This window comes from Spinacia oleracea, chromosome 3, assembly GCF_020520425.1.
Source record: "Spinacia oleracea cultivar Varoflay chromosome 3, BTI_SOV_V1, whole genome shotgun sequence".
Taxonomy (NCBI): Eukaryota; Viridiplantae; Streptophyta; class Magnoliopsida; order Caryophyllales; family Amaranthaceae; genus Spinacia; species Spinacia oleracea.
This window is the reverse complement of record NC_079489.1, coordinates 55,874,053-55,890,663: the sequence shown is the minus strand read 5'-3', so window position 1 is coordinate 55,890,663 and position 16,611 is coordinate 55,874,053. Positions and strand designations below refer to the sequence as shown.

The following is a 16,611-nucleotide window of genomic DNA, read 5'->3' as shown; positions in this document are numbered from 1 at the left end:
CAGCTTCAACCAAAATTTTGGTATCAATGAAATTTTCTAAATGTGTTAGACACTCAAGAAAAAAGCAAATTCCAGCTTACTCCCTACATTGTTACTCCCTACATTGTTACCTGCTTAATTGAACAGAAACCTATCCAAGTTCCTTTTACCAGCTATAGCTCGAAGGCTAGTGTTGATGAGTTGATGAATAAATTGTATGTTCAGGAAGAGTATTGTTTCATAGTAGCTCGAAGTCTTGTGTTAGATGAATAAATTGTATGTTCAGGAAGAGTGATGTTTGATTTCACTCTGTAGTTTTTTTGTTTTTTTTTTTTCCCTTTCCTAGTATGTGAATGTAAAGACTAAGGAGTGTGTTTTACCACTCTTGAAATATAAATAAAGTAGTGCTACAAAAATGTGATTTCAAAATTACAATGCTGCCATCATCAACTAGGATTAATGCTGAAAAAATTACCATAATATTTCATCAAGAAACATAATTTTTTACTGACCCTTTTCTTTTACCATGGATTGTTGACACCACTTTGAAACATGTAGGTACACAAACACCTAAAAGGTTCTCAATTAGCATACAAATCCTAAAAATGATCATTCAGAAATTGATCATTCAGGTTAACATTTAGACCCTACTTTGTGATACAGTTTGTGATACACTGCATTGACTCAATATGCTCATTCAACAATAAGAAATTAAATTTCCATTTCTTAATCAAAATCAAGTGTCTTAGACAACAAATTCATAACCAATCCGTATAACTAAAAGAATTAAAATTCACTCAATTCAGTATGGAAGTTCACATAAAAACACAAACTAATTGCAGAATTTTTAATTAGAATATGCTGCCCCTTAAAATTCGAAGGTCCAAAAAAAAAAATGTAGAATTCTTGTGTCCCTGGTTCTCATAAAAATATCCCTTCGTCCTTAACCACATACTTTCATGGACACCTCTCCCCTAAAATTCAATTGCAAAAAGTAATTTACAATTAACTTGACATAAAAAACGGGTATAACATCAAGAACTTACCGGTGAAATCTGCGATGGCTCTGCAATGGCTCTGCGATGGCTCTGCGATGGCTCTGTTACGGCTCTATGATTGGGTTCGAATGAATTCTTGCAATTACGAAATCAAGTCGTGAAAATCCAAAGAAACTTGAAATTAAAGATGAATTTAGGGTGGAGTGAGAATTAGCTTGCAATTATAGGCTTCTCCAGATTTCCCATTTATACTGGAACGGAATGAGAGAAATTTGAGTTGAGGATCAGAGATCGTTAATTTGGTGAGAATACCTGGGGAATTTTTCAGAATTTTCTGGGATTTTTTGCTGAAGAATAGAGGAGGGAGCAGCGAGTCGGTTGTTAGAGTGGAGGAGGTTGAGAATTTCGTGGGTGTCGTGTAGTGTATACGTGAGGTTTCTGAAATCTTCAAATAAGCGGGAGTTAAACACGTGGTCACGTGCAATGGTTATTTTTGTAACATTGTGACTCTTTTTGTGGCCAATATTTATTTAGACACCTAAAATCGTCATTATATACATATTTAGTTTTCGTGACCAAAAAAATATTGTGACCCTTTATAAAAGCGTCATAGCAAAAGCGTCAATATATACTCTATTTTCTTGTAGTAGAAGATCCATAAAACATCTCTTTAAAATAAAACGAGCAACTATTGTCTGTTATAAAAAAATCTAAATCCCTTAGCATCTAAGCAAGAAACAAAAATGATATTTTTTGTAAGACTTGGAACATGGAAACACTCTTCCAGTTCCAAAACTAGCCCAGAGGGAAACGACAAATAATAAGTTCCTACAATTAATGTAGAAATCCTTGCTCCATTTCCCACTCGTAGGTCGACTTCACCCTTGCTTAACCTTCTACTTATTCTTAGTCCCTGTGAATTAGAACATAAGTGTGAGCCACAACCTGTATCTAATACCCAAGAAGTTGAATTCGCAAGTATACAATCTATAACGAAAATACCTGAAGATGGAACGACAGTTCCATTCTTCTGATCTTCCTTTAGCTTCAAGCAATCTCTCTTCCAATGCCCCTTCTTTTTACAGTAGAAGCATTCAGACTCAGAAGTGGGTTGGCTCACCTTCTTCTTTTCGGACTTGGTGCCGCCAGCTTGCTTAGTTGGGATGGCTTTCTTGCCACCTTTCTTAGCATTCCTCTTCTTGCCAGATTTCTTGAACTTGCCCCCACGCACCATAAGCACATCTTGCTTATCACTTTTGAGCGCCTTTTCCGCGGTCTTCATCATAGTGTGAAGCTCAGTGAGCGTTTTTTCCAGACTATTCATGCTGTAGTTCAGCTTGAACTGGTCATACCCTCTATGAAGAGAGTGGAGGATGGTGTCTACAACCATTTCTTGAGAGAATGCTGATCCAGCCGACTCATATTCTCAATTAATCCAATCATCTTGAGAACATGTGGACTTACGGGCTTGCCCTTCTTGAGCTCGGTGTCAAGAATTTTCCTATGAGTCTCGAATCTCTCGACTCGAGCTAGATCTTGGAACATGTTCTTCAACTCATTGATGACCGTCAAAGCATCTGAGTTGATGAACGTTTTCTGTAGATCTGAACTAATGGTTGCAAGCATTAGACATTTTACATCCTTGTTGGAATTAATCCAACGATTGAGGGCTTCCTGGGTGACCCCTTCGCCCGCGGCTTCGGGCATCGCCTCTTCCAAGACATACTCCTTTTCTTCCTGCATAAGAACTATTTGCAAGTTCCTTTTACCAGTCAAGGAAGTTTTTCCCGCTGAACTTCCTTTTCGATAATTGATCAGATGTTGAATGAATTGTTCTTTACCATAATTAAAAATAAAATTGAAAAGAATTGATAAACAAATAAATAATCATTCATATTTTCTCTTAATAAACTTAAATTCTAGCATACATGCATAATTCAAAATTTATTAAGCATTTTATTCGAGTTTTTGTGTTCCGTCAGGTGTGAATAAAATGAAACCAAGATCCTTAAATCATTGCAGAATTAAGCACATTACGTATTTTGACTCAATTCTAAAATATTTTAGGTAAGCAAATCCTTTGCTAATAGTCTATAAACTACTCTTGGTTGATAGGTACGTCTAAGAACTTATTAGGTAAACCTATCCCATTTGCCACGACATAAAATGACTCCTTACTTATATCGTTGAGTTTTACCAAAACTAACATGTACTCACACTTATTTGTGTACCTTACCCCTTTAGAATTAATAAATAACACCTCGCTATGGCGGAAAACTATTACTAGATTGATGTAAAGGTTATCCAAGTAAGTGTTATTTTGGAATGACACATTTTAACTCAATTTTTAAACGTTGGAACTTAGGGCTCTTACTATGTTGGTTAGATTTTAAGTGAACTAAAATCCTTAATCATGCAACATAATCAAGCCACAATCTCATGTATTATTAAGACATATTTAAAGAAATAAATAACTTAAAACATGCATAAGATTTAAATGTGATCTAGTATGGCCCGACTTCATCTTGAAGCTTCAACTTCAAACTCCGTCTTGAAAATGGATTGGAAACTCCATCTTGAATTTCACCATGGGAGGCGCATTTTCTTCAAATAGGATATGCTATAATTAAAACTAAGTACAACTATTTGATGGTACGCAGACCATATTTAAATAAAACTTTGGTGCAAAAGACCAATTTTACATTCAAATTAATGGTAGGCAGACCATATTTACTATCCTATTTGGGCCATACTAGTCACTTTCCATAACCTGCAAAACATTACATTTACAATATACCATTCATCCATTCATTTATCAATGAATGGCCCATATAGCAAGTTAGTAGAAAAATCATGCATCACATAAAAATTTGCAGCAACTAATCAAAGGTTCCAACAATCTACAAACTATTCAACCTTATTAGTTCTAATCGAGTTGTTTTAACCTTAAAGGAATAAAGGCCTAATCAAGAGTTTAATGACTAAAAGCTCACACTAAAACCAAGAATTTATATGCTTTACAAATTGTAAACATAAAATTGTATTTCCTAGTCCAACCGGAAACTTACAAATTTAATTAAAATTTAAAGCTCACATAAAATAATTTTAAATCCCTTTATTTTATTTTTAGTTGATTAAAATTAATTAATTAAATTTTACCAAGGTTTTAATTTTATTAAAATAATTAGTATAAGACAAATTATAATAATTAAATTAATCAAAATTAAATTCTAAGAAAAATTAAATTACGAAATTAAATTTAATTAAAATCGTTTTCAACCGAAAATTAAAAACAAAACGAAACAAGTTAATCGGCCAAGGCAAGGCACATGGGCGCAAGGCCATGCCTCGCCCAGGCTTGCAGCGACGCAAGGGCTGACCGCACGCATGGCCGAGGCCATCGCACGACCAAGCCCTCGCCAGCGCCCATTAGCTCAACGCCATTGCTGGCTTGCTGTTGCATGCTTGCTTGCTTTGCGCGCATGGCATGAGGGCATCCATCGATGCCTCGTCGGCAACGCTGTTGGGCACAACGCGGGCTGGCAGACATGCACGGCTCGGAAGCCATAGCTGTAACACCCCGACAATTCTCTCTTTTCTAAAATACTCTTTTAATATAAAACATAGAGAATTATCAAGGCATTATCGCCCGTGTAAAAACGTAACGGCTTATTCAGAATTTTGCAGCGGAAATCATAATAAATAACTTTAATAATTTAAATAAGTCAACTACCAAAACCAACAAACCGAAGTCGACCTAATTAGTTCAAATCAAATTCAAGTCCATTAAAACAAGTTCAACAAAACCAAATTCAAATGAGATAAAATAACGACTACACAAATCTCTCCAGATCCCGAACCCCAGTGATGCATCATCTTCAAACCTGCAATGGACAATGCTTATTGATCCCTAGAGACTGCTCACCAAAGATTGGGTCATCACAGGATCAATAAGGCATAGCCATGATCAACATGCACAAGCAAAAGCACGCAATCAGCAAAGCTGAGTACTACATACTAAATCAATAATAATCCTAACATGATTCTATTAAACGAACAATCTTAACATGATTCTAATAACGTACATAAGGGCAACCAAAACATAATAATTTGAAACCACACTTAACTAGACTAGACTAGACTGAAATAGACTTTTGTAACATTAATATTATTTTAATTGAAATAGGCAATGGACCGAGTTTTCTAGCTAGAAGCTTCACTAAGGAAGACGAGGTACGGGCGCGACTCCGTAACCTCAGTGACCTGCGATATCGAGGAACGTTTGAATAAAAATAGGACACGGTGATCAATCCGGTCCGAGATAAAGGCCATGGGCTACCACCATGAACCCCAACTCCTGTTTGTCCGTCACTTTAGACGTGCACAGTCTAAAGCTATTGCTACTCAGTTTCACTTTACATGATTTACAAATTGAAACCCTGTTATGACTCAACAATCACATAAGGTATACAATCCACATTTATTCACAACTGTTTTTATCTTGGAATTAAGTAAGTGATCACAAATGTATCAAACAAGACTCATTCCAATTAAACCCAACCTTTCCTTTAATACTGATCAACCCCTCTATATGGGTATAAGGTTTCAACTTACTAAACAAGGTCCTCGGCCCTCATAAAGTAGTGAAAAAATAAAAGGGAACAAAGAACAATCGATCTGAATCAATACATATAATAATCTAATGTTCCCAACCAACATGTTCGCATCAATCATCTACTAACATGTTATAATTCTCATAACGAAATACATATGCTTAACATGTCCACCCAACAATATTAAACATGAAATTCCGACACAATCAAGTTCATCAACAAATTTCAACTTGGTTTCAACAAATAACGCACATTCCAAGCACACAAGTATGTACGTACCTTGTGTAAACAAACTGATAGACCACTTTAACACTTTCAAAAGTCGCCTACAGAGAATTCTCCGCCTAAAACAACCAATAAAGATTCCCAATCAACTTCTAATAATTCGCAGCCATAAACAAGCATTCTAAATACATCCTAAACATATTTAGAACATTCCTCAACATCCGAACTTAACTACTAAATCTCCTAGCATAGTGATTACTTCACTAACGATCACGAATTATCATAAATTCCAATATAACACGCAATTTACAATTTTCAGCAATATGAAATAGTTTCAAACTACTCCAAAATATGTCCAACGTGCTTAAAATCATAAAAATAATAACTTTCATAATTTATAATCATCCTACTATGATTTTAAAACTATTAAAACCTTAAAAAATTCATGCTTTAATAATTAAAATTCTTATTTCAATTCAATTATATAATCTGAAAATTAATAATTTAATTATGCAAACATAAAATCTGAATTTCATAATTGACTCATAAAATCTATAATTTAATTCAAGAAAAACATGAATTATATTAATAAAATATAAATTAAAACATTAATAGTTTTAAGGGTTTGAGAAATAACCAAAAGTGAGGGAGATAAGGCTGGCTGGCCGGAGGTGGTGCTGCGGCAAAGCGGCACGGTGGCAATGCGAGATCAGGTTGGCGACGTCGGTGGCCGGCTGGTGATGCGGCTGACTTACGCAAGAACAAGCAGGGAAAGGGAGGATTTCCACGCGAAGGATGAGAGAGAAGAGGGTGTCGGCTGAGCAGGGCAGCGACGACGATGAAGGTGATGGTTGTGGTTGGCCTGGTGGTCGCGGCTGTGCACGCGGTGGCTGTCGTTGGTTCAAGAAAACAGAAACGAGATGAGGAGGATATAAAACGAACGCAAGAAAATGAAAACGAAAGGGAAGATAACGACGAGAGGAGAGAGGAGGTGTACCGGCGGTGATGAGAGAGTGGTGCAGCGATGTTAGTCCGGCGGTGGTTGGCGGCGACGGCTGCAAAGAGAGGAGCAAGTTTTGAGGGTTTGGGTTTACGTGAGTTTGAAGGAGATGGTTGGTTTGTTTGTTTTTTTTTTTTTTTGTTTTTTTTTTACGTAATATTGAAAGAGAAGGAAGGAGTAAAGTGTTTTGGGTCTTATTATTTGGGCTTTGTCAATTGGGCTAGAATTAGGATTTAGTTTTAGGATTTCAATCCAAAATCGATTAGGATCGTTTTCTAAATTCAATCGGTTTCGTAATTCGATTTCTTTTCAACATAAAATTCTAAAATTATTTTAATTTCATAAATCGTTGAAATATTTAAAACGTATAAAAATAAATATTCGTTAATTACCTTTTTATTTCTATAATTCGTAAAATCTATTTAAATATAATTAACTATACGTTAAAATATATTAATAAGATTTATAAAATTACGGGGGATTACAATCTACCCCTCTTAAAAGAAGTTTCATCCCGAAACTTGACACGAAAATTCACACATTTTTCAAAAGTTTTCAACTTATTCTTACTGGAGAAGTACTTTGTGACACTCTTGTGCATTCTTTTGCCAACTAAGAGTTACTTGCAATATTCACGAACACATTTCAACTCTTGTGGAGGATCTATTTACTTGCATCAACATGTATAATTTGCTAAAATAAGCATAAAAATGCATAAAAACACCATAAAATCTATAACCCTTATAAAAGCAACAAGTTGGAGTTTGGAACAGTAACTTTGTTTGAACTACCAATTTTACCCTTATTTTGTTGCCACGTTGGTCCTCCTTTCTTCTTCCCCCTCCTCCTCTCCCTCAGTAATAACGCCCAACCTCCTCTCCCTTAGTAATGGCGCCCAACCTTCTTCTTTCACTGCACCCAGACAAACTCCCTCAGTAATAGAACCCAGAAAAATTCACCAGCCAAGGCAGAAAAATTCGCCCCTGTCTTCTTTCATTAATTCACCCATGTCTTCTTTCATTCTCCTCCTTTCATCTCCTCCTTTCACTAATTTGCTGACCAGCCATGGGGTTCGAGTTCGAAGCAAGAGCAAACGAAAGTAATATCTTGGGGCCGTTTCAAGCAGGCGATCTTACTATTGGGGGGTGGATCTCTTCTATTTCTTTTAAATTGCGAAAAATGGGGGAGAGGATGGCCTGCAATCGTAGTCGAGTTCGAATTTGTGTCGGCCTCTCCCGCATTTTTCACAGTTCGGAAGAAAGTGAAACAGATCCCTGCAATCGGAAGTGTGGATTATTTGTCCAATTAGGTATGGCAATTTCAGATATTGAGCTTAGGGTTTAGTTGGTATGGCAATAGTATTGTACCTTAATAAATTGCCTGCAATAGGGTTCTACGTTTGGTCTTAATTTGAATTCCATAAACTTGCAATACTTTTGTTGAATATCAATAAACAAATTATTTTCATTTTCAGGGAGGATTATTTTGTTGATTATTTGGGGTTGATTTCCTAATTTTGGACAGAAATATGAACGGGAGGAGATATCGATCGGCGAGTCCTTGACGTGTAGCGTTTGCGAGTTGTGGCGAAGAAGCGGCTACGAGGTGGTGGTGTTGATGGGTTTGTTCTGGTATCTACTTCTGATTTTCTTCATATTTCGATTTAGGGAGGAAATTGTTGGTAAAAATTTAACAACTACGGAGTAGAAAATAGAAGGAAAAAAAAGCAGGAGTATATGTGAGGGGGTCGAAAAAGCACGAGGCTAATGCGTGACCTCGTCCCTCGTGGGTGTGACGATTCTTTTTATTCAATCAAGTGTAATTGGATTTCCTGTGAGTTTACACCCAATTGACTAGTAATATAGGAGTCGCCATTCAGTTTTTAACGACAATGAGAAAAACTGACAAAACCCGGTTATCGTGACATAAAGGGAGTGCAATTATGTTTGACCACGACGGCCGTAGGTTCCCTTGTGATCCCTGGTGTGGGAATCTCTCAACATACACCCGCAAGGTAGAGATTGAGGGTTCGGGGGACTGTAACTACCGAGAGGAGTACTTCGCTCGTCGATAACTCCAGAGGCAGGATATCCTTACTAGCTCAGCATAAATAATTGAAGGGACATGCGTTAACTATTAAACTAATCTGAATTGATTTTAGCAATATGCAACATATAATACTAATTCGATCGTGATTATCTGATTTAAATAACATTAAGGGACCTAGCATGATGATCCGATTTCCCAAAAATATTATATTTGTTAGGCGTGATAGAACAATCGGATTAGGTTAATTTAACAGTTCATAAAAAGGGCGAGGAAAGCAATTAAATCATCGAAACGGGACACATTACGACGCACCCTTGAGAGGTGCGTCACGGTTCTCAGAAAACTAACCACTTTGACTTTGCTATTTCTCCTTTTTATTTAACGAATCTCAATTATGGGACAGGATACGTTCTGTTCGATTTATGGATCGATTGCGACAGAACGCGTGAACAATTTCGCAGCGAGAGGCTTAGGCTAAGGGTTGGAGTCAATACTCAGAATATAATTATGTGTTGTTGTTCCTTTCACGTCGAACTTAGGGGTCTATTTATAGGAAAAAGTGGCGTAGAAAGATAGTTTTTCAGGAATTTGAATACGAAACGGATTAGGAAAAGAATCTGTCCCAGGTATTTTTGGCGCCCAGCTTTGGGCGCTGGAATTTTAGGCGCCCAGGGCTGGGCGTTGAAAATAGGGTCTGGCAGAATTCTTTGTCAGATTGGACTCTAGAGTACGGAGTTCATTCAGAGACTTAATCCGAGTTATTTGGTGCGTATCAATTTGCGACGAAATGCATCTGGGCCCTTTACGAACTCTAGGTTCGTTATGAGTTTAATTAATACGTTAACTCTTTTATCGAACTGCGATAGGAATAGAATTCCTTTCACAATTTCTATCTCTTTTAGGATTTATGTTGGAGTGCAACACCTAATTCTGACAGGTTTCTATCTTTTTATTCTTACTACTTTTAGCAACTACCCTTTACGGCAGTTACTATTTTTAGCAGGTTGAGATTCGTTTATTTTATAGGAGATGCGTTGTCAAGTGGAGATTTACGGTTTCATCATCGAACCTTCCCTTTCGGGAATGGGGACAAAAGTAGGTGTCTACAGTTAGCCCCCACTTTGACTGAGTCTTGGAGTAAGACGATGGTCAAAGTACTAGACAGAGTGCGTCACACAAGCCATGGTGTATGTGACCTGTTTTGCGAGAGTCTCACGAGCCCCCGAGTGATAACATTTGACTTAAGGGTCATCACTTGAAGTGTCGACATATCCCTCACGTGTCATTGGGATTTGTCAACTGATAATATAAGACGAAGGAAAATCCAGCACCCTTATTTTTATAGGACGTAAAACGAAGGAAAATCCAGCACCCTTGTTTTTATAGGACGTAAAACGAAGGAAAATCCAGCAAAAGTTATCGCTGCAGCGACTAAGGACCTGCGCGGTTTAATGGCGCAGACCCCGCCGGCTAAAGATGGCGAGCCTGTCCGCTAAGGGTGGACACCCCGTCCGATAGAAGTGGACGAATCTGTTTTTGAAATTTGAAAATAAGGACCTACGCGGTTTGTGACGTAGACCCCGCCGGCTAAAGATGGCGAACCTTGTCCGCTAAGGGTGGACACCCCGTCCGATAGAAGTGGACGAATCTATTTTGAAATTTGTTTTTCTTTTTTGAAAATAAGGACCTACGTGGTTTGCGCCGTAGACCCCGCCGGCTGAAGATGGCGAGCCTATTTTAAATTTGAAGACTAAGGACCTGCGCGGCTAGTGACGCAGACCCCGCCTGCTGAGGGTGGGCGAGCCCTGTCCGCTAAGGGTGGACGTCCCTGAATTCGTTTTTTCGATTTGGGAACTCGCGCGGTTGGTGACGCGATCTTGCCGACTGAAGATGGGCAAGTTCCTATTTCTTTGTGATTTCTTTTGAGAATTTCTTTTTATTCATTCTTGTAGGAGCGAATTCTTCCGAGGGATGCTCGGATTTAGTTGCAACCTGAATGTGGGTTGACAACGTGCTTAGACGGACCATTGTCTCGTGGTCATCATCTTTCATGGTTTTGAGCTAGTCTTTACGGCTCAATTTTGCCACTCCATGGGTCCTTGATTAGGGGACTATGTATAAGTATCAACGGCGACCTTTGTCTTGAGGTCGTAAACCGGTTTTATTTTTTGAGACATCCAAACACGGGACTTCGTACAGCGTAGTCTGGGAATATTGTTTTTAACTTTGCATAATATATTTTCTTTTGAGCCCCCAAGCACTCGTGCTTGACGGTCATTTTTTGTCAAAGAGGTTCCTACGCATTTTGTAATGTCTTTGATCGTGTTTGGGATCGTGCTCGTAAGTGCGAGCGATCTTTGTAGTGGTGTGCTACTTTGTGAGGTGCGACTTTCGGCAATTTTCAAGTCGAATGAGTATGGCAGGGCCCACTAGAAGTTAGGGCCTTTTTTGAGCCTGGGTACATTTTCGGCGCCCAGGCCTGGGCGTTGAAATAATTCACGCCCAGGTGGGGAGTTTGAAAGTGTTGTTTGGGCTGGTCTCTTGATGACACAGTTGGCCTCTTGTTCATTCGTTTATTTCACTTGGAAGTTCTATGTATTCTCTTTTGTTTTGTTTTTTCTTTGTTTTTAGAACGTGATGATTTTCTTGAGAAGCTGTAGCCGATTGGTGGACTACGGTGCTTGTCGCTTCGGGGCGATTATTTTAAGGAACTGTTGCTCTTAAGGCGTACAGTTATTGCGATAGTTGGGCGAGTCTATATGGCCCGAGGAACATACCTTGAGGCGTAAGACTTGACCGCTCTTGTTGTTGTATATTTTTCCTTTTGAACGCGTTCGTGAATGTTCAATACTTAGAATGATGATATGTATGTGCGAACGAGTGTTCATAGAATGGCCATTGTGTGCGGTCCATTAATCAGTGTGCTTGAATCATTTTTTTGAACAATGACTGATTTTGAATAGTTTGCTTAGAAGCTTGATAGGGGTCAAGCCCATTCATGAAGTGGGCTCAAACATCGTGCCCTTTCGATTGTTCGAACATTTGCTCCGAGAGATTTTTTATTTTGCTATGGTTGTTTCGTAGCTTGGAGCCGCCAAGTATGCATGTTGGGATGCTACCTTTTGGCGTACGATTTTTGGTAGGTTTTTTTTGAGAAAGATGCCTTGGGGTTCCGCTCGTGTAGGTGCGAGCTATCCCTTCCGTGGTAGGTAATATTTTGCTACCTTTAATCCTTAATGTAGAAGTCGTGTGGCTTGCATTTTGAATTTGGGCGATAAGTAGTTTTTGCCTCTTTTACACATGCTCTTGGTCGTGCCTACATTAGTGTAATATGCCTTACTCTTCTTTTAGACTTGTACCGTGGGACGGTTGAACTTATGGTGCGACGTAGGCTTGTGTGGCCTAACGGCGTGTCTTAGAACATTCCTCCAGGTGTTGGGATATTATTATTTTTTGCATTGGAGTACTTCATCACGCCTCGTTCAGGTGTTCGAACAAGTGTAGCACCTTCTGCGTGGGTTTGCACGGCTTATTACTTCGTTCGACGCGAGGATTCATAGGTGTTTCTTTCTTATTTTTATATCTGGGCAAAACTTGGCTAGCAGAAATATTCAGCGCCCAGGCTGGGGCGTTAAAGATATCGGCGCCCAGCTCTGGGCGTTGAAAATGATTTCCGGGTCTATTTTGACAGTTCTTATCCTTGATTTTTTTCCTTCGCTTTTGCTTTGGAACGAGATACCTGTGTAACGGGCGCTTGTAGGGCGAGCGTTATGTGCAGTAGTTTGATCGGAGTTTTGGTGACTCGCGATTTTCAGTTACCCTTGTTAGTGGGGTGACTTTATATATTCTAAGTAGTGCTTTAGAATTTGGGAGGGGTTGTAGCCATTCTAAGGTTCGTTTTACACGATTAAAGCTTAGGATTGTGCCCCTATGATGTATGTATAGCATTAGCGTCGAGAATTTGTGATGAAATCGTCATTTCTAGCTTTTTTAGAGTGTTTTTCTCAAGCCCCCAATTGTAGCTACGGGATTGGCTTGGTGCTATAATGCTTTGCATACGTTTTTATGCATTCATGGTGACATGGATCATGAATAGTTTGAACCAGACTCGTTTAGTGCGAGCACTAGTGGAAAAAATGCCTGTTGTAGCCCCCTTGTTGAGGGGGGCATACATAAGTGAGCCTCAATAACCACTCAGCCAACGCGGGTCAAATGTTTTACTAACAGGTTGAGGCGGGCTTTTGTGGTGTTCGCTTCTATAGATACTGTTGAAGGGGGCTTTTGATTGCCCGCCTCAATAGACACTAGTCTAAAGGGGCGGGCTTATGTTTGTTCGCTTCAACAGGTCTCCTCCTCACCGCCAAACAGATAAGATCTACTCGTTTTAATTCTCTCTCCTCATTTCATCTGTTTCATTTCTCTCTCTTCTCTCCCCTCTCCTCTCTCCTGGTTCAAAACTCCTCAAACCCGCTATTTCGTCAACAAATCTGGCTCCCTCTCGCTCTCCTCACAGTCGTTGGCTTCCATGGAAGCTTTTCCTCCGCCTTCCATGGAAGAGTTACAAAGCTAGGGTATCTCCGCGACCTCTCTCCCTCGACTCTTCAAACTCGTCGATTTGTCTCCCTCCTCAAGCTAGGGTATATCGATTCTATCATTTCTGCTTTCTTTTTTCTTAATTTTATGCTGGTATTGCGAAAAATTAATGTTATGGGTGTTGAATTCGTTCAATTTGAACTTTTGATGCCGCATTTTGGTATATAGTATAGATCTATGATGTTTTGTTGTTTTTAATTGGTTAAATCTAATTTTTGATGCCTCGTTGCATAATATGAGAATATGTATTTGAAATTTATTAAGTTAGGGGTTTCAATATTTGCAATAATCGCAATTAAGGTTTATTTCAATAATGTTCCTCTTTTACGCTTCTAATTTGCATACTGAATTTCTTCGTTATCCATATTAATATAATAAGTCGACATCTTAGTATTTGAAATAGAATTGGGCACTTTCAGCAAATTGTTGCCAGTAATATTTTTGGTTGACTAAGTTGTTGAGTATGATTTAGCCTAGAGGGTGGAAATCTTGAGTATTTGTCTTCAGAGTTTTCCCTAATCATCAGATTAATAATAACAATCTCAGAAAGGTTTGATTCGATTGTAAAGAAAACTCTGGATTTGAATATGAGTGCACATTATGTTCACTGGATTCTGCTTGTGATAAGCATATAAGTTTAGTGTAAATATGTATCCCTGCATTGTAGGAGTAAACTTCAAGCATTTAGAGGGAGTATGTTTGGATTAGGTACATTTCATAATGAACAAAGTATGGAGGTGTAGTATTGTGAAACTTTAGATTTTGGTAGTTCTTCATTTCGAATCATCTAGTGTGGGCGAAAGGTGCTATACTAGTATTCGCACATAAATGATTCTATTTTGAACTTAAGTTGATTGTGGGATTTGCTAGACTTTCCTCCCTGCAAAATAAGCTGGTAATGTCTTAGAACTTATGAAGTTTGGTACAGTACTATCTATACTCCTGTATTGTGCAAGAAAGGAAGTTAAACAATTTGGGATGAAAGTTCAAGACAGTCAAACAGACTCTTCCTGAATGTTTCGTCTGAATACCAGTAAATGAATTAGATCACAGGCACAGTCAATCTCCTCGATTTCTCAATTTCATACAGGGAATTAGTAGAATGGTCTAATTTGGTATCTGATGTAGCTTATCCTGTCTTCTGGGTGTTTGTCCTGTCTTTTAATGAACAATCCTTGTGATGCGCACAAAATTTTCTGAAGTGAAGTTTCACAATGAAACAATATGTCACATATAAGGCAGGAATTTTATGTTTTTTCACTGGTTCTTTAACTTACTGAAATAGCATTGCTGGATAAGCCGTTTTACAAGTGATATACAATACAACTACTACCTACTGTTACAGGGCATATGATGCTACAGTCCCATGATGCTCTTGTAACATTCATAAAACTGTATTTTTTTTTGTGCGCTGTATGTTTACACTAGTAATTTCGCTGCTCATAATATCTGGCTCTCTATGTGTTGCACTAGAATGACTAGATAAATCTGATTTTATTTAAGTAGGTATACTATGTGTTTGATGAAGCAAACATGGCTTTTGTGCTTCCTGTTGATGACTATAAGCATGCTCATTACTATTTTAATTATGAATAGTACTAGCTGCGTTCCTCCAAATTATATGGACAGGCAACCTGACATTAATGAAAAGATGAGAGCCATTCTGGTTGATTGGCTGATTAAGGTAATTTTGCAAGCATTACTTATTTCTTATAGTCGAGAGAAAGTTAACTATAACCAGTGGTGCCACTAACTGTCTAATATTGAACCAAAAGGTCCATTATTAGTTTGAGCTCATGGAGGAGACGATATATCTGACAGTCAACCAGATCGACCGCTTCTTAGCAATTAAGCCAGTGGGGAGAAAAAAAGCTCCAGCTAGTAGGTGTCACATCAATGCTTCTGGCTAGCAAATATGAAGAGGTGTCAGTTCCGGTTGTTGAAGATCTGGTACTGGTATCTGATAGGGCTTATAGTAGGCAAGAAGTTATTAATATGGTAAAAATCTACAGAGTGGTGTTATGGTAATGTACATTCTGCATTGTTGGATCAGATATTTGTATCAACATCTTGCTATCTTTTTCTTCTGGTGATTAGTTTCTGAAAGTGATGGTCTTTTTTAATTGTTGGATCTTTAACAGCTCGAACTCCTGTCCTTTTTTATTGAGCTTTGCCTGATTGAGTAAGAAATGTTGAAGTTCCCACCTTGTCTATTAGCAGCAGCATCAGTATTCAGTGCTATGTGCACTATGAGTGGGTGCAAGCATTGGAAGAAGACCTGTGCGTGGCACACTGGTTATTCTCAAGATCGGTTAATGTAAGCACTCTTGTACTTGTCATTTCCTAAATTTACGTCTGAGTAAGCCAACAATTATATATTCATTGTTTATGGTTTGTTTCAGGGACTGTTCAAGACTGATGATTACTTTCCATCTGAACGCTGCATCAGCAAAGCTCACTGGTGTACTGTCCATCGGAAGTACAACACTTCTAGATATGGCTACACAGCAAAATGCGAACCAACTCTCTTTCTCTTAGAAACCATTGGGTTCAGTGGGTGGACATACAAATAAGGAAGCCAAATGAATCCACCGTTCTCTTGGGGTCTGGCATTAAGGACTTTAAAGCAACTGAAGTTGTGCCCTCTTCTACTGAAGTTGTGTGAATTTGTAATGTAAAATTACATTAAACAATATTATTTCAATATTAATGTGAGTGAAAGATTTATTGTTTACAATTGTCTATTTTATGAGTATTATAGTTCTTTTATTACCTAACAAAAAAAATTAAAGCAGAATATTAGTGGTGGTAGCCCAGCTAAGCTGTGATTAAGACAATGTTTGCCTCAACAGGCTTGTCTGTTGAGGGGGGCAATTTAATATTCGCCTCAACAGGCTTGTCTGTTGAGGGGGGCTTTATAAATGCCCGCCTCAACAAGTGTTAATTTCAGCATCAACAGGCTTGTCTGTTGAGGGGGGCTTTCAAATGCCCGCCTCAACAGATATCTTTTTGAGGCGGGCTAGGCCCGCCTCAATAGATCTCTGACCTGTTGAAGCCCCCTCTGTTGAAGCGGGCCATGTTCGCCTCAACAAGCCCGAAATGCCCCCCTCAACAGGGGTTTTTTCCACTAGTGGAGGTACGTTCGAGTAGTGAT

At 38.5% G+C, this 16,611-nt stretch overlaps 1 protein-coding gene across 2 annotated transcripts; it reads left to right on the top strand.

Annotated features, from left to right (window-relative positions):
• The first annotated feature begins 15,205 nt into the window (after positions 1-15,205).
• LOC130469026 (G2/mitotic-specific cyclin-2-like) lies at positions 15,206-16,167 on the top strand. 2 transcript variants are annotated; one of them, XR_008929394.1, is made up of 3 exons: positions 15,206-15,481; positions 15,599-15,774; positions 15,860-16,167. XR_008929394.1 is itself a non-coding variant. In XM_056838054.1 (2 exons), exons 1-2 carry the CDS (start codon positions 15,647-15,649, stop codon positions 15,993-15,995), a joined length of 264 nt encoding a protein of 87 aa, XP_056694032.1. In that variant the 5' UTR covers positions 15,507-15,646; the 3' UTR covers positions 15,996-16,167. The 2 variants fall into 2 exon arrangements, 1 of the variants encoding a protein (XP_056694032.1); XM_056838054.1 differs by lacking the exon at positions 15,206-15,481 and having other exon boundaries at positions 15,507-15,774.
• The last annotated feature ends 444 nt before the right edge of the window (positions 16,168-16,611 follow it).

What these genes read in the sequence shown, in the direction of transcription:
- LOC130469026 (XM_056838054.1), top strand. Translation starts at nt 15,647, where the DNA reads ATGTTGAAGTTCCCACCTTGTCTATTAGCAGCAGCATCAGTATTCAGT. An exon ending in TATTCTCAAGATCGGTTAAT is followed by an intron (nt 15,775 to 15,859) that starts GTAAGCACTCTT and finishes GGTTTGTTTCAG; the next exon opens with GGACTGTTCAAGACTGATGA.